At 34.7% G+C, this 27,374-nt stretch overlaps 1 protein-coding gene across 1 annotated transcript in view; it reads right to left on the reverse strand.

Moving 5' to 3' along the window:
- Positions 1–519: 519 nt before the first annotated feature.
- TRPA1 (transient receptor potential cation channel subfamily A member 1) overlaps positions 520–27,374 on the reverse strand; it is a 36,698-nt gene continuing 9,843 nt past the window's right edge. Inside the window, exons 8-27 of the mRNA XM_049823774.1 lie at positions 26,211–26,259; positions 23,139–23,238; positions 22,122–22,222; positions 20,661–20,830; positions 20,406–20,570; positions 18,948–19,062; positions 17,506–17,672; positions 16,509–16,602; positions 15,833–15,892; positions 14,342–14,440; positions 13,415–13,485; positions 12,794–12,941; positions 9,320–9,409; positions 8,944–9,113; positions 6,761–6,890; positions 6,450–6,632; positions 5,378–5,446; positions 3,296–3,406; positions 2,678–2,775; positions 520–751 (exon numbers count right to left, since the gene is read on the reverse strand). Coding sequence (XP_049679731.1) covers positions 520–751; positions 2,678–2,775; positions 3,296–3,406; positions 5,378–5,446; positions 6,450–6,632; positions 6,761–6,890; positions 8,944–9,113; positions 9,320–9,409; positions 12,794–12,941; positions 13,415–13,485; positions 14,342–14,440; positions 15,833–15,892; positions 16,509–16,602; positions 17,506–17,672; positions 18,948–19,062; positions 20,406–20,570; positions 20,661–20,830; positions 22,122–22,222; positions 23,139–23,238; positions 26,211–26,259 — 2,422 coding nt within the window. The remainder of the gene's footprint in view (positions 752–2,677; positions 2,776–3,295; positions 3,407–5,377; positions 5,447–6,449; positions 6,633–6,760; positions 6,891–8,943; positions 9,114–9,319; positions 9,410–12,793; positions 12,942–13,414; positions 13,486–14,341; positions 14,441–15,832; positions 15,893–16,508; positions 16,603–17,505; positions 17,673–18,947; positions 19,063–20,405; positions 20,571–20,660; positions 20,831–22,121; positions 22,223–23,138; positions 23,239–26,210; positions 26,260–27,374) is intronic.

Below are 27,374 nucleotides of genomic sequence, written 5' to 3' on the forward strand. Positions count from 1 at the left end.
TACCTTTCAGGCCTGATCCTGCAGTCCTTACTCAGCAAAACTTCCAACGCAATCTGTCAGGTTAGTTTCTTACTTTTTCTTTAAGCTACATAAAGTCCATTGGCTCTCTCAAAACATCTGAACACTAAATGAATAGAGTTTGAATTCCTAAAAATTCAGAAATTCTAAAAATATTCGTAACAGAAAATAACGTTAATTAAGTACAGACCTAAGAGTATGAGGGCCAAATCCGGGAACAGATCTAGGCAGAAGCCTTGGGAACTGTCAGGATAGCAAGGTTGGCATCTGGTGAGTTAGGCACTTTCCTGATTAGCCAGCCACTTCTAGGATCACAGTTTTGGATATAGACATCTTCAGTCTCCTTAAATACTGTTTTGTGCACCTGCATCCCTTTTTCAGATTTGGCCTTTTTTTATACTTGAATACATGATGTATCACATTAACATTATGCACAGACAATAAGAGAAGTGACCCTAAAGTAAAATAAAATGATAATACAACATGATATCATAGCCATGTCTAGAAGAAGCTATTGTTCTTTTCTGTGCTTGGGTTAGGCACATTTGTTTTAACAGCTTTTAACACTGTATCCCATTTACTATTCTTGTGCTCTAACTGCCTTTTCCTAAACTTGTGCTGAAATAAATCATTGCTGTCTTCATCCTCAGCCTCTGACACTATCTCCATTTTTTGGATAATCAATTTAATGAGGTCATGTTGCTTTTCCAACAGTGTTGATATATCTTTGAGCCTAAAAAAAAAGAAAAAAGAAAAAAAAAAAAGAAAACTATGCATACAGCAGGCTTTGTCGTTTGGTTTAAAAGGACATTTTAGTCATTAAAATTACAGATGCAAAAGACCTGACAGTCCTCAGCTTCACCCTTCTGCTAACAAAGAATATTACCTGGAGTACATTTAGTTTTTCAAGCTTCTCCAGGTTTCAGGAAATTGGATTAAAGAACAAAGTCCTGGTTCTTGAGAAAGTTAACTTACTATATACTTAAGGTAAGAGCAACTTCACTCTCAAAATAAAATTCTGAACAGTTCTATCAAAAGTTTTTCCTATTGACTGAAGTAGTCTGGTAAGAAAAAAGTCTGGTCAGATTTGCAATGGCAACTAAGCATCCTCAAACAGTGAACTTCACAATGACTTTAACAGCATATTAGAGATACTGATAAGGCACTTACTGGTCTCTTTTAAAGTGCTATCCAAAGTGCAATTGATACAAATAAAGAGTTAACATCAGTTAGCATCATGCATACAGAACACAGTATCTATCTGTTATCTTTAAAGAAAAAATGAAAGAAATGGGAAATGTGTCTAGAAACTGTCTTCATAAAACTACCAAACAGGCTTTTTGAAAACCTACTTTTCAGAATGTCTAGATTCACAAAATTACAGCATGAAATATACACTGTGACTGAAAACGTTCTCTGTGAAGAACAGTTTGGGGCTTCTTTAGATGTAGTTGCCTTTTTCTTTTTTTATAATAAAGTAAATATGTTTTACGAAGTGTGAAAACCACAAGAATTAAAATAGTGCAGCAATTAGCTGACATTAATGTAAAGCAGAAAAAAATCCCACCCCAAATCAAAAACCAAAACCATCTACACCCAGCACTGACAATAGGAATTGAACTCTGTTTTGAACTCTGACAATAAAAAGATACTGGCAACATAGTAAAAGTTTTCAGCCAATATTTTCAGAGCAGTAAATATAACTTTCCATAGTGAAATGGCCACAAGTTATTGTACTCAAAATAATTTTATAATTTTATAAAATGATTTGTTTTCTTCCCTCTCTGTGGGGAAAAATAAAAGAGTGTGTTCTATGCTGGTTCCTAACATACTGATGTAATATGGATTTGAAGAAATACTTGTTAAATTCCATGGTTTGCCTACACCTGTAGGGTGTATTCTCACCCCTTCAACTCTTGCTGAGTCCTTCATGCAAAAAAATACTCAATCAGAATCTGTGCAGGGAGACAAAAATTTAGTAGATTAAAAAGAGTAAAAAGAAGAAAAAAAAAGAGGAAAAAAAGAGCAGGGGAGAGTGAGACAGAGTGAGAAAGAACAGATTTTCCTAGCTATACATTCACAGAAGGCTTTTCTGATACCATTCTTACAGATATATTGGTAACATGAGTAAGAAAAGCAAGCACAGAGAATTCCTTCTAAAGCTTTGGGAAACAGATTATTTGTTCAAAGGAGAACCGGGACACCAGTCTATTTTTGGGGAAACAATCTGAAGCAGATTTACCATCAGACCAGTGGAAACTCAGTTACAGATTGTGTATATCTGCAAACCAATTGGAATTACATTAATTCTGAGTTTAAAATAACCCTTGAAAACCTCCATACACAAACCTCTAATTCTGAAATGCAAATGCATTTTCCCCATTACTTCAGTTTACATTAATGAGCAAAGAAGCCTGTCCTCTTTCTCTGCCGTGGGATGAAAATATTTCTCTACCACACAAGTATTTTGAAGGTAAATACATTACAGAATATAAAATACTAAGTTACCATAGTGAGGGAGCTTACTTAAAGACACTAGATACACTGAATTTTACTGTTCAGCTACAGTATGGGGCTTTAGAACACTTTTTTAAACAGGAGTATATTTGTAATATTGATTCTACTTATTTTTACAGCAGTAAAATAACAGAACAAATACCTGTATTTCTGCTTCAGAACTTCCAGTTCTAAAGTTGTATCAGTGCTCTGTGCATCTGTGGTAGAGTCCTCACACCCAAAGCAGTACTGGAACACGCTCTAAACAAAACATGGAACCAAACTAAAATCAGGTATTGTAGTCTGACAATAGATTAAAATTCCCAAATAAGTAAGTGGTAACAGTCTCCACAAAGTGTTAAAGTTGAAAACAGTTTCTGTTATGAAGTTATTTTTTGTATATTAAACATTTGTTTTGCAAAATTTGTTTAATCAGAAAGTTCAGTCTAACAACAACAGCTTAAATGAAAAGTGAACAAATAAAAGAAGAAATGCCATAAGGGAGTAATTCTGTTTTCTGCCTGAATAACTTTTGTAGCTTGTCTCGCTTAATAAAGTCACAGATCACTGAGAATTCAGACACTAATTATATCTGAATAAGTTAGGCTGCACTTAAACTGATTTATCGTTTTCACTGAATATAGTCAAGGTCTAATCACAATTCCACTGATGTCAGTTACTGAGTCTTATTAATGAAATGTTCCTAGCAATCTGTGTACAAAGTAAGCCCATCGTATCACATTTTAGAAAGAATTCTTTAGTCTAAGATTCACCATCTTACCATAAATCCACAGTATCTCGGCCTGTTGGGATATACAGTGATTGATTCCTGGTCCACCCGACTTAAGAACCAAAATGGTAGCTTCTTCTCTAAGTTGGTGTGAAGATTAACCTAAACATAGTTTTGTATTTAGAATAAGACATATTCTCTTAAGACACATCATCATGTGAAAATAACCATTGTGTCACTGTATTCAAATCACTATTACTAGATGTCAAGTCTCAGAGGATATCTATGCTGCAAACAATGGTGTAATATTTGAACAGTCCAACCCAGACACTAAAACCAGCCAGTTATAGCAGTATTGAGTATCTTAGCAGAATTAATTATTCCACATAGATGCACACTCTTAAAACTAAAATGGTTCCAAAACTGAGTTAGCTCTTGTGTAATGGCTTCAATAGCTCCTTAGTACACCTTGGGTTGCAGTATAGAATTACAGGGCAGAATGTTCAAAAGACAGAATACCTATCATAGCCATGGGTTTTAAGACCAAATAATAATAATAATGGGAAAGAGAGTGATCCTTCTCTCTTTAATTGTGCTATATCCTTTTACTAGATTATGACAGAGTCAGTATAGATTAAGATGACAGTGGAATGCCTGTGAGAAAAGGAGTTTTCCCTTGGGTAGAAACAAGTATGTTACATGAGTGCTTTCTCAGGTGATGCTACCTTTCCAGTCGTTCTCAAATTGCTACAGAAATACTGAGCATACATATCTAAAAGAACAGGATGTACAGTATAAGCTTATTGTGGACAACCATAATCCTGACAAACATACACAAGGCTACATGCTTAATAAAGATTTTGTAGTACTGTCTGAAGTTGCAAGACAGCATCCTTCCTGAGCATTCCATTGGCAAAGAAATACCTAAACAGGTGAAAAGCATTAACTGCTACAAGAACTGCCCTTATAACTCTGCTTTAGTCATTTGTATCTCTAGCAAAAGAAGTATCTCTTGGGAGGAGATGTTACTCTAAAAGAGAATTCTTCGAATATGCTTGAACTAAAAAAGTACAGCACACACTTTAAAGTTATGTGACTACCGGAAGTTATTTCTGAGCTGTTATTGTTCTTGGGTATTCTGTCTGTGCACACCTCTTTTCTTTATGCTCAGCCACTAGGTAGGCTCTGAAACTTTTTAGAAAATGCAAAGCCAGCAGGGAACTTAGGCAAAGCCACTCCCTGCATCAATTTTATGAATGGTCTGTTCCTCTCACAATACAGACTTTGAGCAGAACTTCAAGGAAACGTGAGGACAGACAGTTTCTAAGAACACGTTAGTGAGAAGTAATCTTTATTCTTTATTTGACAGGAGTACACTGTGGGTATTTCCACTCGTGAAAGTCAAGCTTGATATACAGTTCACTAGAAAAATAGCTTGTGAAAAACTGTGTGCCAAATTTATAATTTCTTAAAATGAAAATTTTATGAAGTTGTGCTGTTGCCCTAGCCCCAGTATGTAAGATTAAGAACTACATTTGCAAAAGCTACTTGGAAAATATCTAAGAGGCACATAGTTTTCAAAAGAATGTAAGTTACTAAACTCTTCTGACTTCAACAGAAATTGTTAGGTGTCTTTATATACCTTAAGGTAACTAAAAACACTTAGAAATGTCATGTTAAGTTCCTTAGTCATACCTGGTATTGCATGGTATCTCCTCAGTACACAGACCAGTTTGAGCCTTCAGTATACTGCAGTGAATTTGGTGTCCTTTCGATTTCTGTGTACCTTAACCTTCCTTCCACTGCATCAATTCTCTCCTTAAAAGGCAACTCTCCGATTTCAAACATTGTGTTTACTCATTTTGAGATTCTGTTGCTGGAATAACTTAGAAGTCATCAAACTGACTGTTCAAAAGTTCCTTAAAAATGCATTTGCCTATACATTTCCTTGACAATGACTCACATGACTGAAAATGAGATTCAGAATAGGATGCCCATGTTCACCAAGTTGCTTTACAGAGATGCTAAGATGTTAGATAGGGATGTTGATGATAAATCAGCTAATTATTTCAATGGTATTCTAACAATGATGCCTACTTCCTATAGTTGGTGCTTCTATGGTATGCTACTTACCTGCATTGCAATCCTTTTGAGTGCAGCATATTTTTGTACTTCAGCTATGTCCCCAACAGCCAAACCAATCTAAAAACACCAAGAAAGATTTCACTATTTTTTCAGAGTCTGTGACTTCAACTGTATATCTTATTCATATTTAAATAAAAAATTACTTGACTCAAAAGTTAAATTTATTTTGTTTCACTTGAATTTGGAAATATACCCCTTTTGCACATATTTGGAAAATCCATATCAAGAAATGTAGTAAGCTTTTTTAATGACATCTATCTGTCTACCAGTAAGGCATTAAAGAGCTACTTCAAAGATTTGTCAAGAATAACACCCCTTCTTTTTGATTCTTCATTACTGCTGTTATGTTAAAAAACTTGTTCACCTCTTGATTGACTAGGATCATGGCAGCAATAAACAACTTAAAAACCTGAATTGTTTGATTTTTATTGCTGAGCTCATATAAAAACCTGATAACCTAAAAAAAAAAAAAAAAAAAAAAAAAATAAAATTATGTTCAATGGAACATAGCTGTAGACGTATTAAATATTTTCTCCCTTTCTCACCATTACCAGGTTTTCTGATTCTTTTTGTTCAGGTCAGGCTCATTATTTAGTTTTAACACTACTGACTGTTTTTTGTGCAATGAAGATCTGGGTTTTGTTTTTTTTTTTTAAAAAATATTGTTAGTGCTGGGTTATGATACAGAAAGGGGCTGAACAACTAAGGCTAGGAGGCACACATTTATCAAAGTACTTCTTAAAATCACTGTTCCCCAATTTTTTTTAACAAGATCTCATAATGATACAGTGCAGCTCCAATTCAAATTCCATCACAGTTACTACCTAAAGATATACAAGATAACCCTGCAAGAGTTAACTGTGGGAAAATACTCAGAACAGTAAACTGGACGGAAAATGAGTCCAGGGAAAGGCAACTTTTTAATATTTTACTGAAAAATATCAATTTATTAAATAATGAATGAATGCCACGAATCAGCACTAAAGCAATTCATTATGCCAAAAATTCTGTATAAACCTGTGCTTATCCACTTTTGTACATTAATAAGTAGTTTACTTACTAGCAAGTTCATAAGAAGGATTGGAATAAGCAAGGTAAATATTATGAGAACTGTGTAACTCAGGAATGGATATGGCAATTCACTGCTTAGTAATGGATCAAGGAATGCATCATGGTAATTAATGTCTCCCAGCATCATTGCAAATGTCTTCATTACAGAAAGCAGAGGTGTGCTATACGTTTGCTGCAAAAAGAAGAAATACCAATCAAGAAAAAATCTGAACCAATGAAATTTGTAAATAACCTCTTGAGATTCTTTAGTCAAAAATAGTATTTATAATGATAAAAAATTAACTATGCCATTTGACTAACCTGTGAACCCAAAAGGACAAAGAAACTAAGTCCAAAGGCCAATATCAGGAAAAAGAAAACGACAGCAATCCGAATCAAAGTCCTCAAAATTTCCCAGAACATCACAACATAGATGCCATAGTTTTCAAATCTAGGCAATAAGTAAACAGAAAAGACATGCAAAATTAAATACTGAAGTTAGAGTTCCTTAGACTTATATATCTAAGGCAACAAGTAAGCTTGTTTTTCATGTGTGAAAAGAGACATTTTGCCTCTCTGAGACATTCTGACATGGTATAAATATATTGTACTTCCGCATCCAAAAGAATGCCAGCGGTCTTATTTACAGCAAGCCTAAACTACATAATTGTATATTTTAATGCACCAGAGCAGTACTTCTGCAAGATACTATTTTTCATGGACAACTTTTACTCTCTCCATAGCCACAGACAGTACAATATTGTACAACTGCTGTACTCAGAATAGTAACATTAGGAAATCATCCATTTTTTTTCTGCTTTTCGAAGCAAATCAGCAACCAGAACAAAGGATCCATCATGGGCACCATGATCCATCTAGCAGCGACATGCCTGATTTAAAAAGATTTTACTTTTTATGACACTACAAAGTATAGAAAACAAGCAAACAAGAAGAAACACATTGCTCAGGAAGAGAAGGGGAGTAGCATGATTTTAAGACACCTGTGCTTCCAACAACAGTCTGTCATTTGGCAAGCCTCTCCCATTCTTGGCTTACACAAAAACTGCATCTCAGAACATGAGTTGTTATAAAGCAGATTAAACTACTTTTTCCCCCAAACGTGAACTTGGGAATTTATGCCCTCTGCCAGATTCGGGGATCAGATGACTGTTTTATGCTATAACAGTAGCAACTGAAAAAATCCCTCCACAGGATTTTCCCCCTGAAAATTATGTGCAAGGCTGAAAAGATCAACCCGGAAGCAAAGCAAACCTGATCTCCTATTTATTAGGCTTTTATTAGGCAAAACTCCATTGAATGGAGCTACAGGTTGCTTTGAGAAGAGACGGCCTGAATGAGTTAGAAAAATGACGTGTAGAGTTCTACTGCTATACAAATGAGAAATATTCAGGCCAGGGAAGCATTTCATCTAGCAGAAGGAAGGTTGGGCAATCATGAATTTACTTTTTACTGTTTAGGTTCAACCCTCATTTTGCCCACAGCACAAAGCAGAGGAGAGAGGATGTACCCATTCATTAGTCATCTAAGGTCAGACACAGGTAGGACAAGGTTTGCGAGCAGAGGTAGTACCATAAAGATGCTCTCTCTTTATGACATTAACTTTGTTTACAAACCTTGTCCTTAAACATCTCAACCACAGTAAAGTAATCCTGAAATTAATCAGCAAATTCTGTGTCTTCCTGTCTGCCAAACCTTATGGGGGTGATTAGTGAATATATACAATGAGAATCAGAAGAGCATATATGCAGTATTATCACATACTGTCATCCTTATTTTCTGAACAGCTCCAGATCACCACTTTTTTGCTGATCAGCCACACCTCATCTTTTCGCAAGACAGTCTTGCTCAGGCACAAACATGTTGAATTTATTAATCTTAAGCACTACACCCACACTATTTTTCCCTCCACCCAGCTCTTCTGCAGTCTATGACTCTCAGATACTATTGTACCAGTGACACCATTAAGATCATTAATGGCAATAAATAGACCTAATGTCAACTAAAGAAACAATTTCATCCATTGTAATTCTTTTACAAGACACTATGGTTTAGAAAAGTGGGATGTGACATTTAACCTGTAAAATGATAAAAGAATTTACCTTCTCCCAGGTAAAAAACAGACTTCCTTTTGCCTCTTGTGATTCGAAGGTTGTTTTTTTTAAGTGAAAGTCTATACAGTATAACGAAACACATTTTTAAAAAAACATACATGGTGGCTTTGCTTGCTTAACATTAAAATAAATCTTATTACTTCTTTAGTTGCCATAACACATGCTGTGATTCTCTACATGTAAAACACCAAAAACTACTTTACAGTTCATTAGGTTAAAAATTTTTTATGGTCCTAATCTGGAAACTTGTATAGCTTGAAAAAATAAAGACAAAAAATAGGGCTATCATACTTGAACAGGCACGCTTTAGGATATGTAAAATATCTGAAAATATTAAAAGTATTTTATTGTAAAGTATGTAATAACTTTTACCGTTGAAGGTAAAGCAAGAAGTTCATCCAAGACAAGTATACAGCAATTGCTCCACATTCCCACTGCAAATGAGCTGGTGTATTAATAAACAAAGAAGACACAAAAATTATGCTTGTAGTATAAATTGTCCAGTCCAGTAGATTTGAGTAATCCAACAAATATTTCAATTTCTAGGATTTAAGAGAGACAGATACATATTTACAAGTCATGCATCATTAAAGCACTGAATTCAATACACTATTTAAATCATCTTCTCACTTTTAATCATGTATAAATTGGTATTTCCCTTTTAATTAGGGAAAAATCAGATTTATTTAAATATCACTCAAACTGCTACGCAAGCACACTGTCTGATTAATGTTATTTATGTATTTACCTGCTGAATCAGCTGAAATATTTCTTTGCAGATTCCCAGTAAACTCATTATTAAAACTAAACACATACACACCCTTGTGAAGTATGAGTTCTGAAACAAAAATCAGAGCACAAAGCAAATTAGAAATTTTTAAATGAACATTTATTTCAGCTTTACCTACTACATATACTTTACATTGCCAAGTTAAGAAACTCTGTTAGCTTGCTTCATATAAACTTATTACTATCTAAATTCTGTTCTACTAGTATTTATTATGAAATCCATGTCATGTATATTGTGTTTAAGTAATTCAAGTATGAAAGTTTGAGCATTCCCATGATAAATAGTTGTTGTGCAGCTTCCTTACTACTACTGTTCAGGTTTGGGAACTGAAATTGCAGTATCTATGCATTTTCAGTATGTTTTGCCACTGGATGAACATAAAGACAAATTCTGTTGTCCATAACTTCACTACCATAGTGTAGTATCCAGAACAGCAATAGAAGTCTTTGGACAAATTGGAAGTCCTGGCACCCTTATTATGTGGCTGCTGCCTTTGATGTCTCCCTTTACAACCAGTATAGGGAAAGACAACTTTGTTGTGAAAAGCCTTCTATTGGCATAGATAACAATAGTGAATTTCATCTTTAATATAAATAACTTGTAGAGCTAATCCCCCATCTGAGGGGTTCGTTAACTCATAGGGAGACCACCAATCCATGGCACTTGCTTTTCAGTGGTGCTGCAATACACATCAGCATCTGCCCCACTGCGATGTCCCTTTCCAACCTGCGTTAAGAGTATAGCACCATGTTCTGTAACACTGTTCTCCCTGAAGGGCTGCTTTCCCCACTCCATTCCCATTACTGGGTCATTAGGACACCATTTCCTCCAGTGCATGACATTTCATATACACTGCTGTTACTCTAGTCTCTCAGGCAGCACCTTCGTGACTCCTGTTCAGTGCACTGCCTCTCCACCAGCTGGCATCACTGCTCACTGAAGGACAGGACTCCCTCTTCCAGCTGTGCTTCTTCCACCCAGTCTCTGATGATTCAAGGACCTGGGTCAGTCTGAGTTATTCCTCTGTCTGCTGTATGCAGCTCCTGTCATTCTCCTGTCTTCCACCAGGAAAATAAGTGAGTTAGTGAAGCATGAATTCTTCCAGTTCTGCAAGTTCTTCTGGCTTCTGGACCTTTGAGAATTCCGCATGTACTGGGCTGGGCTGGGTATGTGATTCTCCAGATGTTTTCATATATCAGGATATCCTCATGAACCTTTTATATCCCTTGATTTCATTTTATTTCATATTTCTACTAGCATATGCTTTCTGAGTTTCTATTTCAGCTTTATGTCTTTTACCTCCCCAAAGAACTGTAAAATATTTTCTTGCCTTTTTTTTTTCCTTGCCAAAATCCTTCATTTTATTGAAAAAAATCACTTATTTGAAATGGACCATTCAAAAAGTTTGCCACACAACAAAATCTTGTCCCCATTAACACCAGTATGTTACCGTTTCAGGGCTAATGACACAGGTGTCTCTTCTCAGAATATATGACTTGATGTTGTGGAGACAGAGCTCTGTGACTTTCCTGCCCTTCACACGGACACAGGAGTATAACACCATGTATCAGGTGTACTCACAGGTTCAATAAACCGCAGAATTTGCATTTCCCTCTCTGGAAGTTTAGTACAATGTTCAGCTTAGGGATAACACAGCCTTCTTAAAAGACAGAATACTGCTTAGTTTTAACTGCATGAAGGAAACACTTACAAAAAGGACATCAACCAGTCACACCAATGTCTTTCTTTTCTAAAGCCTCATTCTCCTGTAGCGGTGGACTTGGCAAGTCTAACTTCTTCAGTTCACTATGATGTCCTACTTATTGCAGTTCCAGCTTCTGAAAAAAAGTCGGAGCTTTGTCTCTTAATAACCCAAAAGTATCTATGGAGGACAGGTTTATGCTGAGACAGGCTCCATCCTTGCTTGCTTTCCTTACAGAAACATAGAATCATTTAGGTTGGAAAAGACCTTCAAGATCAAGTCCAACCATCAACCATGCCCACTAAACCATGTTCTGGAGTACCTTGTCCATGCGCTTTTTGAGTACCTCCAGGGATGGTGACTCAACCACTTCCCTGGGCAGCCTATTCCAATGTCTGACAACCCTCTCAGTAAAGAAATTTTTCCTAATATCCAACCTAAATCTCCCTTGCCGCAACTTGAGGCTATTTCCTCTTGTCCTATCTCCAGCCACCTGAGACAGAAGAGACCAGTACCCACCTCACTACAACCCCCCTTCAGGTAGTTGTAGAGAGCGATAAGGTCTCCCCTCAGCCTCCTCTTCTCCAGGGTAAACAGCCTCAGCTCCCTCAGCCGCTCCTCATAAGACTTGTGCTCCAGGCCCTTCACCAGCTTCGTTGCCCTTCTCTGGACACACTCCAGCACCTCAATGTCTTTCCTGTAGTGAGGGGCCCAAAACTGAACACAGTACTCAAGGTGTGGCCTCACCAGTACTGAATACAGGGGAACAATCACCTCCCTGCTCCTGCTGGCCACACTATTTCTGATTTCTGATTTTGTCTTATGGCCCTAACTAAAGCATCATTTCCATCCAATGCATATCATGAATGAGATCACTATTCATAAATTACTGGAGCAGCCCCATACCTATCACAGTTGTGACTGAGACTCAGATATGCAAAAGTCACTATGATGCATATGTACATTGCTACCTAATCAAATTTTTCATTCTGAGATACCGTAATTCAAAAAATGGCGGTATATCATTCACATTTTGGCACAACACAACTTTTTCTTTTTTTTTTTTTTTTTTTAATTTTATAAACAGGGATTATAGGAAACAACCAATATACTTAAAAATCTTTCACAGAGTTTTCCATCCATATATGACTGAATTCTTTTGTTACATTTTTCACTACTGTGGTACATGAGGTAGCCATATACAGACTGGCGAAAATTGTTCTGTCCTAGCCTCATAGTTTTTGAGCCTAATGAAGAAATACTGGGCCTGCAAGGGAAAGTAATATATATTATGGGCAAAGAAAGATGTATCTGAATACCCAAAAGCACTTTATTATTTGCTACTCTTTCTATGTCAGATTTTAAATGTGCAATATCCAGTTATTTTGGTTGAAAATTAAAAGGACATAGAAAGCTAAAGAATCCACTGTTTTCTGTCTTTCCATAATTAAATACACCTTAATACTTTTTCTTCAACACTAAAGAAATATTCACTTCAGGGACAAATATAAGTAACCATGTACCAGACGTAAAATTTTCAAAAAAGATTAAAAATAAGAAACAAGAACTGAAAATCATCTACAGAAGTTGCTGCTGAATGTTTAAAAATACACACTTCAATTCTGTTCCTTAGATTTGCTAAATCATAAATAATTCTAGAAATTTAAATAATCATACCTTTTTGCTATAAAAATTCTAAATATATTGTAACTAGTAAGGAAACTCAGTACCTCATATTCTAATGGTCTTGCTTCATAGATCTCTGTTCCATTCAGAGGTCTTCCTGGCTGTATGTGAGTGACCAGAAGAGTCAGTGGGATGAGACCAAGAGAATATATGCCTAAATTCATTAGATGTGCTCGAAACCCATAGGCCATCCTTGAAAGTGAGAACGTGAAAGTTACAACACTTCACAAATTTAGAAGAGCATGCATTCAAATGTAACAGCCAACAATGTTTTCAAGATGAGGAAATAAACATTTCTTAAAATGTCCTTTTGTGATGAATGTGTTCATCAAGCTTTATGTGGACAATAGGGTACTGGCCATTCTGAAATATTATTCCTTTTCTTTTTAACTCGGCAATCCTATTATATAATTTTGCAATAAAGCAGAAACAAAGATAGTGGTTGTCTTTGCTGTATATATCAAAGAATCATTACTAAATACTAAGCTACATTTTATACAATAATCATCAGCATATTCTAAATATGCTTGTGAGAGCTTATATGGAAAAGACATTTGCTTCAGTCAGCACTATAAATATGTACACCTTAGTAAACAACTCTCAGGCACAATAGCCTTCACCCTGACATGCAGTATTATATTTTATGTACATTACAATACACCTACCATTTCATAAGCAAATATTCTTTACACACAGGATGACTAAGTAGCTCCATGCGATTGTGGCGTACCATGGCCTACAAAACAAGAAAGCAGAAGGATCAAATTTATCTCATCTAGCTAAGTAAAGTGCTTACAAAACTGGCCAAGCCACCTTCTTTACTTGAATATTAGCCTAATCAAAAGTAAAATGTCTGTGAGATATCGCAAAGTTCTTTTGTTTATGCACTCCGGTCCAAAGCTATTACTATCATGCCTTCTCTGCCTACTGAGGCATTCAGCTTCTCTCCTGCTGCTCTGTTAGTCTATTTCAAGCTTTAAAAAATTGTACAGACTATTGCCAACTACACCTGTGAGTTGACCAAGTTTTCTAGTTACATTTAAAATGAAAATACTTATTTATTTATTATTTGACAGTATACCAAGTCTAATTACCAACAGGAAGCCCAAAAAGTAATTGACTAACCCAGAAAGTTTGTTCTGTAAACGTTTTCTGACAAAGAATGAGAGAACATACTGGCAACGTGAAAGAACAGCAAAATGTGTTTTAGGCACAGGAAGTGTTTTGCAATTAGCATATGAAAAAAATCAGTTTTGTCAGGGTTTTCAAAGTCTTACATTCCAGTGCATGGTCACTACAATGACTGGAGTATGGGTTTTTTTGATGTATTACCTGCATGTATAGCACGTTCTCTTGAAACATTCATAGTTGTTTAAATAAACTTAAGCATTTTTCTCTAAAACTAAAAGAAATGTTATTTATTACTTAGACCATAAGAACTTTAGCCCATACTTCATTTCAATATAATTTAAATATACAGAGTTATGGGCTTTGGAGAAGAAATGTTATGATAAAAAAATTCAAACCTCTTGATTTTATCTAAAGCAAGACAGCATGGAATGATGTCACAGTAAAATAAAGAACGAACTTACATTTAAAGTGGTAAGCGGTTCATAGAAAATGTCTTCACCATCCTTTAGTTTCTTATTAAGTGTCAGAGGACACTGGAGATATCTGAAGTTATATTCAATCTGAATAATAAACATGCACCAGCATTTAAATGTGATGAAACTGATAATCTAAGACTGAGATAATGTGCTTAATTTAAAAAAGGTTATCCTTTAGAGAAAAAAAGGACATATTGCATCAAATTAGAACACTGATATTGTTAGTTTCTCTGCCAGTGAACACATGACATCAAGATACACATCTGTGACTTTAAGATGATTAAACAGCTATTTTGAATTGTAAAATAAAAAGCACACATTTCTTCTTAAAATATTACAGTTTAAGAAGGTCACTCTCATAACTAATTTGTTTTAATGTTGACTTTGAAGAAAAGCTTGTGTTTAAAAGTTATATGGCTTTGATAACACAATATAAAGAAAATGTACAGTAGCAGAAAAATTGAAAGTTTTCTGTTAATGACGTAGTCAGAATCCAATATAATAATTGATAAGGTGGTTTTCAATATGGCTTCAAAGATAACATAACTGTAGAACATTCATACCTCCTTAGCATTGTGAAAGCAATCTACTGCTTAAGATTCTGGACAAGAATTTACGAAAAAGCAACATGTTGGACTCTAAATTACTGATGACAATTGCATTACTTATGATTGGCATGCTTCTGATATGCATAAATAGATATTATGTCTTCTATTACTGTTATTTTAAAATATCCATAACCTCTGATACCCAGCTTGATTGCAAGAATTAACACGGGAAAGATAAAGTCCATAGATTGCTCAGGTTTAATGTTATACTTGTGAAAAATGCATAAGCATGAAGATTACAGAAACTGAACTTCAAAGCTGTTTACAGACCAAAGGATAAAATAAGATCAGTCACCTGTGTTTTCTGTTAAGATCTGATATTCATCTATAAGTGTATCTTACCCATAGGAACTTGACATATACATTAAAGTATACATACTGTGTACTTTCCAAACTTTCAAGTCACAGATGTGCTCATTTCAGTGTCACAGAGGCAATAAAGAGAATTAAATCAGTGGCTTTGCTGAGAAAAAAACCAAGAGACTAAGAGTTGAAGATTGCTAGTATCTGATGAAGTGACTTTTTAAAAGTCTTCCTAATACTGAGGAGTTTTTTGCCAAATACATATTAAAAGCACATATTCAAATACAGTTATTGGTGAATAACTACTGAATTATTCAGAAATCAAGTTTAAGTATTGGCTGATTTCCATTTACCAACTACAGAACTATAATTGCAACTATAGAAAATATTTAAGAGGTATTAGAATTTAGTTCAGTATTATAGCTAAAAGCCAAGCTGATGATTTTGCAACTTAATTATTATCCAAATAATGTACTACTGCTAACATATAGCCAGGCACATTGTGACATATTCTATCATAAGACCATAAAATATACTGTCTTCATAAATTTTGTCATCCACTTACATAGAAGTCTCGACTTGTCTTTTCCTCTGAAGACTCAATTATGCAGTTGTCCAAAACCAGCTTTGTAGATGAACAGAAAAGTGAATTAAGGTGATATAAATAATGTTCATCGGAAAGAATATGTTTGTACCTGAAGAAAATGACCTTCAAATACAGCAGACATCTACTGGAAGTGATGATTCAGTCAGATTTTATGGTGTATGTTTTGAAGATGTAATGAAACTATGCAGTTTACAAGGCTACATGTTAGCTTGCAAGTACAAAATGTGAAGTGCTTATGAATATATACATACCAAGTCACTTGCTATTTTAATAAAAAGCATTTCTGTAGTGTCATTTAACAGTTAGCTCAGAAGGTGAAAATATCTCAAATGGTTTTGAACCAAATGCTCTTCTGACTTTCATCACTTTTATACACCTTTTTATACTACTTTTATACTCATGATTACATTGACCTCAGGAAGCAAAGAACTTTTTCTAATAGTAAAGAAATTAAACTGGCCAAACTGAAACTATGACTATAATACAATTAAATCAATTTGTGAATTTATGTTGTTTCTATTTTATAATAATACTTATTAGTGAAGACAGCATTAGAAAAACAATGGCAAATGATGCGACATAACTAAGGGTTTTTTTTGTGTGGTCATTTCTTTAATATGTACAGAAAACTTACTTTAAATGAATCAGGAAGATACTCAACCATTTCCAGCAAAGGACACTTATTGGCACTAGAATAGTGAGAGAATGTCACAACAGCTTCTTCCCATCTGCAAAAATGAGTTAAGATAATGGAAAATGAATTCGCTGCTTCTCTTTTAAATTAACTACTTTTAGATTATTTGTTTTATTTAAGATATTATCTTGCAAATCACAATGTGTAACAAGTTTACATACCATTAATTGGAAAAATCAGCTGTTTGGGGAGTAACTGAGTAACATTTTGGATGTTTCTCTAAGAACGATTCATGTTTAATTCTGTTATCAATTAAACCGAAATGTTTCAACTATGCTAAGACCTTCTAAAAATATGAAGCTTGAACTAAAGCTGGAATCTTGGGTAACAAGATCAGGTGAGTAATAATAAATACAGTAAAATACTGGCAGTGTTCCTGCAACTCTTACCAAGAGATGTGATCATTAGGCAATTGTGCAACACTTATTTCTGAAGTGGGGCTTCACTATATTGTAATAAAATACTCTAAACTGCAGCTGAACTGCCACATTTTAAAGATTTGCAACATTTTAAAGATTTGCAACATTTAAAACAACGTTTTTAAATTAAATCTCTTGAATCGTATCAGTTGTTTACATTTTGCTTAAATTTCTGTAGGTATTGAAGCATTATGTGAAAGGCCAAAATTATGTATTAAGAAGAGGGAAGACACGGGAAGGTTTACTTATTTCTAATGGCTTCTACGTGGTTGTTTTTTTTTAACAGAATCTTAATACTCAATGTAACACGGAAAACAACATTCCACGTATTTACTGTCTCTTACAATTATGCCTTTTTTTATATGCTCTCACTAGAACAAAACATAATCTCTAGAATTTTAAAATATGCACTCAGTTTTACTTATTAAATTGCAGGTTTTCAGAACTTAATCTCAGTTAAAAAACAAAACAAAACACAACAGAAAATAAAGTAAAAAAGCATTTTCTGTGTACCTTACCTTTTGTGCAAAATGACAGCAGACACTACATCTTTTCTCCTGTTGTGTATTGCTTCATGGAAAAAAGAAGCTACTGCTTTGTTGAACAGAATTTTCGCACCATAGTCAAGAAGTAACCTTACTGCTTTTGCATGTCCTTCTCTTGCAGCCAGGTGCAAAGCTGTGTTCTGTGCAGAAAAGTAGTACGGCAATGCATCCATGAGAATAATTAAAAAAAAAAAAAAAAAGGTACATATTTCAGTTGTTTCTCACAGTGGAAAGCCACATTCTATTCTCAGTTGCAAGTCCTGAATACTTTTACTAGCAACATTAAAAAATCGAATATCATCACAGAGATTCTAATAGACATTATAGACAAATTGTTTATTCTACCTATACAGCAACAGTAGCGCTAAATCTGAAGAGGAAACTCAGCTGTAGTTAAGAAAAGCTAATTCATTAATATCTTTTAGTTTTGTAACTAACAAATTGCAAGTCACAAATAGGTAAAAATGATAGTATCTACATATACAGAACACCTGCATTTGATAATCAGGAAGAGAAGCATCCAATTATATCCAGATGTGCTCATACAAACAAATCTGCCAGAAAATCTGCAGGCACAGTTTTATAAGAGGAACATTTTTTTCATTGGCATTTTCATAAAAGTAAGGCAATGAGTGGTTTAGGAATCAAGTCACACTGAAACTGAATTTTGAAAGACCTCCCAACTCACCCAGATTCTTCTGAGGGAAATTAAGAACTAAGCATTGGCTTCTCATTAATTTCTAGGCAAGATTTGTTTCTAATGTAATAATTCTAAATGTTTTCAACACCAGTTCTCAGAAAAATCAGCACCTTCTGTGTTGAAAACTGAATAGTTCATTAAAATGACCACCCTCTATTGCCTGATGGAGAACTGTTAGACAGATTCATACAAGAGGTCTCCAATCCAGGAAATGGATTTTGTCTTGACCCAAAAAAGATACTGCATTTGTCTAAACTTCAGAGCAAGACAGCAACTGTATCTATTGGATATTGCTGTGCGGAATGGATGGATTTCAAACAACAGGTTAATAAGCTACAGTTGATATTGGATTTTTTAAAATCTGTATAAGCTCTTTAAATTTAAATTAACGATGTTTATACTACATTGTTAAAATACTCTTGCATTGTAAAGGGGGCAAGGGGAACATGTCTAACATACTCAGTATTTTATGTTTTCCATTAGGCTATTTGCATTTTTTTTGTCTCCCACTTAAAAGAATTGGGTAACAATTTCAGCAATCATATATTAATCTAAGCAATAAACTTTAACAGTGGTGAAGTATAAACACTTTAAATCTGCTACAGGAAATGAAATAATACACATGTAACGCACAGTGGAAAACTACTAACAGCATTGACGTTTGGTCTAGAAATAACAGCAGACAAGAAACAAGTAATGCTGTGTGAACACATACCCCTTCTTCATCCACTCTGTCAGTACACTTCACATTAGTATCCAAAATGATCTGCATTGTGCGAGTGTATCCTCCGAAGGCAGCATGGTGCAGTGCTGTCCAGCCTTTATAATCACTTACATGTAGCAGTATAAAATTAATAATTATAAATGGAAAAGTTTTTATAAATTTAAAGTAAATTTAAATGCCTCCTCCTTTGACTCAAACTTCTTTTCTTTGGCATGACTACTGCAGAGATGCCCATGCCTTCTGTAAACTATTATGTGATTATCAATGCATCGGCTGGAAGTAAAAGGTTCAACTCAGTAATAGTATTTGGGTCTCCCTCTCTCTTTTCTTCTCTCTCTATATTTCTGTATATATCTGGATTGTGCCCATTTTCTTATATGTCCCTTGAAAATGACAGAAATTCTAGCAATATTCTGTTACTAATACTTGGCAACATATGTGGCATAGACCATGGCCACATTACAGAATTTTGCATTTAAATATAGTGAATATATAAAAGATTATAAGCATACAAGTCTATGCCTATCAATATTACTTTACCTTAGTATAACAAAACTAATTAAGCCTTTTATCACATAGAACCCACCAGGACATTTATTTAAAAAATGCCAGATTTAACTCTAAATTAAGCCTAAATACATACACACATACATGTGTTCACATAGATATACATACATATACTTATATGTATATTATCATCTCCATCGTTGCTAGGTGCACTAGTCCATCTAAGGACACTGGAAATAAAGGGTTTGACAGTAGTCCATTTAGTGGGTCCTCTGCAGTCACAAATAATGAATGTATGACAGGCCTGTTTGCTAAAGATCTCCTCAGAATGCTTAGGCCTCTAGCTCCAAGGTGTAGCTGCAGTGAACTTGGAAGCACAGGACTTGAAAGTTAAAGCTGCAGACTGTACCCTGGAAACAGGACTCTCAACTTTTGGTAGGTTTGGCTCCTGGCCTTACAGGTGTGAGCCTGGAAGCTTTTGTGAGGCTGCCAATGATCTGAGGATCTTTGACCTGAAATCAGCACTTAAGAGTGCAAGGCAAGTTGCCTGTGAACCATCAATCCTAAGAACCCCTACTCAAGCCTGTAAGTGAAGTGGATGTAATTATAATATTTCCCAAACATTATTTTTTCCGTCAAAAGATTCAATATTCTTTTCTCAGTTGTATTTAGAGAAATCTCAGTTTCCCCAGCACTAGAAGCTTTGCTTTAAAGTTAGCCATGATTCTGTGTCAGGCTGAAGCAAGGCACTATCAGCTTAGTTTTACAAATATTTCATAAATATGCTCTTACATTGTATATTTATATTTGTATATATTAATATATTAAATATTTTCATATATTGTATTTATATTTACATTGTATTAACTTTCCAGCAGATGGACATAAAATGTAGGGTGATAGTTCTTTTTTGCCTTAATGAATGGAAATCTGTATACTTACCAGAGAAAAAGGGCCCCTCTCTTCAGAAGAAACTGAACTACCTTCTCATGACCATTCTGGGCTGCCAAATGAAGGGGAGTCATACCCTTCTTATCACCTTCATTCAAAAGTCTTGTGTCTTTCATATCTCTTATAAGTCGTTGACATGTATTGATGCGCCCATAGCTTTGAAAGATAAACATAGAAATTAATGTAAAAAAAAAATACAAATGGAAAAAATGGCATTGATTCCATTGCCTAGACTGCACTACTAACCTGGCAGCAAAGTGTAATGGTGACTTCTTGTCCCTGCTCTTAGAGTAGATGGAAACGTTGAGGCTGAGTAAATTATTTACAGAGAGGGCCACACCTTGTCTGCATGCATAATGCAATGGCGTGCATCCTTCATTATCTTCATCCACTACAAGATTTTTAATATGTTCCATCTGTTACCCCCCCAAAAAAACCCCAAAGCACAGAATTACATTTACATCACTAATGCTCCACAGCTTCTAATAGCTTGTAACAATTGCATTAATACTTTAAAGCAGTATCTAAAAATAAGAAACAAACTTTAGGAAAAGTAAATTCAGCAACAATAAGCATTTAATGTCTGCTGATCTGCGGGTCACCATTTTTTCAAACAACTACTCTTTGAAGAACACTGCAATTTGCCAGTCTGCACCCTTACTGCAATCCATCCACAGTACAAGTATACAGGAGATTCTTCTTTGCTGCCATTCAACCATAATACTCATTGCTGTCAGCAGAAGGCTTGTACAGAATGTAAGGGTAGTTTATACTCTGTATTCAGTAGCAAAACCTCTGGCTGTCAAGAAGCATCAGTTCACTGGTTTACAGTGTAATTTTGTTTCTCACATTTCTCTTTCTCATCTTCATTTCCCTGTTGTAGCTCCGTACCTTGTCTAACACTATCCTACGCATAGCCTTTCTTAAAGCGACTAGAAATCTCCTCCCCGGGTCTGCTCCACCTTTTGTCTGAATTATTAGTATGATCAATAATTAGAAAGTCAATGCAGACAACTGAGAGTTATCACCCTGGTTTAAAACTCATTCTCTACATCTGCTGAAAAGGGAGGTTAAATCCATTTTGCATTACTAGTCAAAGTTGTTTACAGACTTCAGCAGATGTTTTAAGATCAGTTATACTTGATTCACATTTAAAAAGGTGTTTCTGGAGCTCTGGAGGCTAGCAAATTTAACTCTTTCAAGCAAGCTTGGGCTCTAGCAATACGAGTGCTTTACCTCAGCATAGCCAAATAGAAATCCATGTTTGAAATCCTTTTAAAGACAAAATCCAAGACTTCATTACAGTCCAGTCCACAGAAAGCTCCTGCAGAATATGCTGTAAGCTATTTAAGTCCTAGAATTTGATTGAATAAGAGCACATCCCCTAGCTTTACTGCATGCAAGCTGGGAAAATAGAAGTGAAAAGTTCTGTATTTTATTGCCTACCTCTTGAGCTATTCAATCCCCCAACAGCAAAATAATTTATGGGATTATGTTATTCCTTTGCCTGGCAATAAGAAAACTGTATTATTGGCTTTGAAATGTTTGCATGAGATACGTACCTCTTCAAACTATTTTCTGTGACACTGGGCAACCTAACAGGTACCACAAACTTTTACAAACATTCCAAAATAAAATGGTAGTTGCTTTTTTCTTTACATGTTCTAGTAAGGGTAAGAGAAAGACATAAATTGATGCTTACTGTACCTGCAGAAATTTCTCATTCAGATGCTGTAATCCTCCAGGCTGCAATACCGTCAAATGCAAGAAATTCCGACCAAGATGATCTTTTAATGATACATTTGCTCCTAGATAAATATGGAAATAAATACCAGCAACTTCAAAACTGCTGGCCCCGGCACTAATTATGATGTTTAAGACAAAGAAACAAATGTTGAACAAATGTGTTTATAAATCTATAAAATAACAAATATTATTTCAAGTCAATATTATAACATATAATTTTACTTACAAAAAAACCCCTACTGACACTTAGATTTCATCATTATCTCATGTATGTATGCATTTTGTATTTCACTGCAGCACTAAGATTTATGTGGGGCCCTTATATCCAGAGGCACTGAGCACCCACAAATAAAGAGGGAATTTAAAGATGCAGATGAACACCTCTTCTAATTGTTTAAAGTTGTAATCTTGTTACAGCTTCAAATCTTATTACAGGGTTTATTAACAGAATCAGTTATATTACTTTTAACAAGAAGAAATATAGTAACAGCAATTAGCTTGCACCAAAAGTGTAGCAATTGAAATATATAGCTCAAATATTTTCAAGGTGACTGTGATCATATAAAATCACAGCTAATGCTTGAAATATGGGCTTTAACATTTAAAGATTGATTGCTGGTACAAAACATGACTCTGTGTAAGTGGTGTATTTATTCCACAGTTCTGCTCACTTTGTGAACTGCTAAGGAATGCAGGGATGGAGTGCCAGTGTGACCTCTACCTTGAGAAGCATGACACATGGCATACACATTTTTCTACAGCCTGTTCACTCTGTATTAAAAAGGGTGAAGTCATCACGCTAATTCTTTCTTCATCTTACAGGATACCAGCACTGCGCAGCCATTTAGCTCAGCTGCTCCTGGACTGTATGCTGAAGCATGGAATTGAAATTCAGAGGAAAGTTAGAAGCAGAGTATGTGTTAACATGTATGAACCCTGCTCAAAGGAAGTGTATCATATGTGTATATTCCTTTTTACCTTTTGAGAGCAGTAAATTCACAATTTTCCATGATGCACAGGAAGTGGCCAACAGAAGCGGGGATCGACCTTCTATGTCAACACTATCAATATTAGCCCCCTGCAATAAAGAATTTCAAGTTTATCATGAATAACGAATAAAATAAATTTTAAAATGGTGCTGCCCTTTATAAGCATAGCAGAATTACAGGCATTCTTAATAACTCCAGATGCTCCAGATAAGTAAATTCAATAAACACATTACATCTCTATATAAAACTACTATGTTTTCAAACTATCAGCCACAGCCCAGTCAACTATACACATAAATTTAGATGCCTAAATAATAGTGGCCTACTTCTAGGTATGATCTTTTGTTAGGGTACCTTTCCATGCATTTAAATACTCAAAATATATAATTCTAACTTGAAAATACTGGGATTGAAGCTCTGGAAGAATACAAAAATTGCAGCCCTTTTGAATGATGTGGTCTTACTTACCAAACAATTACCAGAGCAAAACCCTTCTGAACCTCTACACTATGTGAATACTGCTCAATAAGTAATGCATCCAGAGATTAGTATAGTTTGATCTGTACATCTTGATCTATCTTCATTTTCTATGCTTCATCATAAGCTATATGTGCCAAGTTAATTTTGACTCCAAAGTAGCTGTATCAACAGCAGACACATTTTTATTCTCCAAACTCCAGGTTTTTGATATGACCTCTCTCCTTAGGGGAAGCACAAGGACTGGAATGAGACATTCTGGCAAAAGCCCGGTTTTACTGTTTTGTCTATTTTTGCACAAGATGCATATTGCCAGGACAGTATGGTCACTATGGTCACAGTATCACTATGATCATATCAGCAAAATACTATGAGCATAAACATATCTATATAAAAAATCCCGCCAACAAGGGAGTATGAAGATACAAGTAAATGAACCAATGACACGTATGTATATTTTATGATGTTTTAGATATAATTTGTCTAGATATTGACTCACAAGTCAAACTAGACGAGTTGATCAAAGTACACAAAAAAATCTATTTTATTTCAGATAATATCCAAAGATCACTGAAAAAAAATCAATGTGAGTTTTTCCATTAACTTGAACCATCTTTGGGTCCACTCCTAATTTGAGAGAGAATTAATCATAATCATGAGCAATATTTACTTTCTAGGATAGTAAAACCTGTAATGTAGTTAATAAGAAACATTTAATAAATGTACAATGATTACTTTACCACAGAGAACAGGAAGCTTCCAATGTATGTTGATGAAATGTTTGAGAGCAACACATGCAGGACCCTTTCCCCAGTTACCTTTCTACAAGGTCAGGCAACCTCTTAAAAATGTTCTTATCCATCAAAGAAACAGAGAAGTTTTTTATCCAAGAGTCTCAATCATTTCAGTGAATACAGGGCAGCAATTTCCAGTTAATAACACAATCTTTAATCACCTTCCCTCCAGCTAACATCATTGTTCAGCCTTCAGCAAAATGAATTCAGCAGCATTACACCATTATTTATCACAATAAGGAGTAACTCATATATTACCACATTTACGATATAGCTGAATAGTTTGTAAATATAGTTTCTGAACTTCTTTTACTTTTGCATTTATACATTAATATATATGAATTAAACAGATATTAATATAAAAATAAATGCTATGCAAATTTTGTAAATATCAATTAGTATTTATACCGATTTAATCTTTCACTTTTCTTTTAGTGAAGACAAAGGAAGCAAAAGGGGGAAAAGGAAGTCCAAAAAAAACCAGCAAGAAAATGTGTAAAATTGCTGCTTATTTACTTTGAATAAGCACGTTTCAATGAAATTAATGAAATAAACTCAGGAAGCACCAGACACCTCAATGCTAAATTGTCCAATATACAAGAAAAAAACCACACTAAAAGATGCAGTGAAATTGCTAAGATACTAGCTAAATCATAAGAACTTTCTGTATGTGCCATGTCCCACTAACCCTAACTGGCATATTTTGATCCATTCCCAGACAGGGCAAATGAAAACAGTACTAAAGCTTCAAAACTGACATACTTTATATGGAAAGCCAAAAAACCCCTCAGCGTAGATTCTATGGAAGAGGCCAAAATAGTCAAAATGGCACTCAAGGAATAAAAGTTTGTTCTTAGCAAATGCAGTGTTAAAGATATTCCCTCTAATACTTTGATCACACAAGCCTCCACATGCAAAAACCTGTGCCTGTATTTTTCAGGTAATAACTTCTGTAGATAGGTTGTTTTGTCAGACAAGTTTAAGCAGTCAAACCTCACCATATCACATTTGAATTAAAAATAAGCACAACATCTAGTTCTGACTAAATTCAATCCCTATAACAGAGTTTCTGAGATAAGCAAAACTATATGTAGAAGAGAGATTTTGTTAATATAATTGTCATGAAATTAAGTAAAAAGATCTAAACATACATAAAATGAAAAAGAAATCTGATGACTTCCGAAAATTTCCTCAGCAGAGTAGGGCATATCATGATTATATGAGCCTTAGTTTAATTGGTATGAATGGACACTTGGAGCATAGCCAGGAGCATCCCTGGTTACATTTCTTCTCTTTCTCCCTCATAAGTATTCAGTGAAGAAATAGAACCAAACTACACAGCTTAAAAAATATTTCTAGATCATACACAAACTTCAATATATGGCTATGTGATCCCAGAATAATCATATGTACATACCTTAAAGAAAGGATTTCTTCTGAAAAAATCACATTAAATTCAATGCATGTTTAGTTTTTATTTTGTATTTCATATCCTAAAAGTGAGAACGACTAAACCAGTTTGTAATATTTGGTAAAAGATGATTATGAAGCCTTTCTGAGTAAGTAAAATGGAAATAAAAATGCAAGTTTTCATCCTCTGTAAGTGTGGGATGCTATTACAGAGTCATAACTACCATTATACTGTAACTGTCAATTATGCATTATGAAAAACATATGTATCTAAGTGACCTATACCTGAAACACATTCTCCTTTATGAATTTCTCTATGCAGACCTGTAGTAATAGATAGCAATAATCTCTATAAACATGTTGCTTGATTAAATATTTACCATTGAAATCAAATACTCTGCCAGTTCATAATGATCAAACAATGCTGTCCTGTGGGGAAAAATGCAAAAATACAGTAACATTAGAAAGGACAATGAAGTTTCAAGCCAAAGGGTAGCATTTTTCTCCATTTCCTGCATTTTCTAATATTTTCAAATAAATACATTTTTAAATAAAGAGACAGAGAAATACCTTTATTACATAATTCATTTTAATAACTTGTTTTGATTTTTGTCATGGAGTTTTGTTTTTAAACTAAGTTCAGTTCAGTTAATACATTGAAAACCCACTGCGGGAAACAAAGACCTCACTGGTAGGTCAACAGGCATTTTACTACTGATTTTTAACAGAACCAGTCATTTCATACGTCAGATCTCTTTCTGTACCACACAAGGTCAATATAGAATTCCATAAACTTCAGACTCAGTTTGTTTGAGGCAGACCTAGAGCCTCAAATCCATTTCATTGATCCGATCTTCAAACATAACTTGCTATATATTTTGTGTAATAATGGTAGGGTGGGTTTAAAATGGCAATGGCTAAACATGTATTCTGACTGTGGCAGGCAAGACTACTTGAAAAAATATGAAAAGATGTAACATACTGATATAAATCGTGGTGACATTTATTAATTTATTAAAAAAATTTTAAAGCTGTCTATACACATGACAAATTCTCAGGTTTTATTCTACAATAAGACACTGAATTATATATTATAGGCAAAAAATGGTCAAAGCAGGTTGTATAGCACAGTTAATACACACAGTCTAAATGTTTTCAGAAGTCAGACCTCTGTTAAATATTTTGACTCAATGAGCAACACAGAAGGACAGTTCCAATGTTGTACTGTATCTCAAAGATAACAATTCCTTCAGCATTATAAGAGGTAATAACACTGGGTATACTATATTTAGAACTCATTACTCAAAAGAGGTATTTTAAAAATCATGTCATGGTTCCAAGTACAGATGCCTCTATTTTCTACAGTAGACCCCTCCAGCCAGGTGTAAATACTGAATCCTTCACACACACTCAAAATAAATTCCAAGGTGACTGAAGAGAAAAAGAAGTGATTTTATAAAATACTTAGATGGAAACATGACAGTAGAAATCTGAAAGGATCAAGTCCTGCCTATGCTTCACTGCTTCTTCACTTCTCAACAAGT

This window comes from Accipiter gentilis, chromosome 2 (genome assembly GCF_929443795.1).
Source record: "Accipiter gentilis chromosome 2, bAccGen1.1, whole genome shotgun sequence".
NCBI lineage: Eukaryota > Metazoa > Chordata > Aves > Accipitriformes > Accipitridae > Astur > Astur gentilis.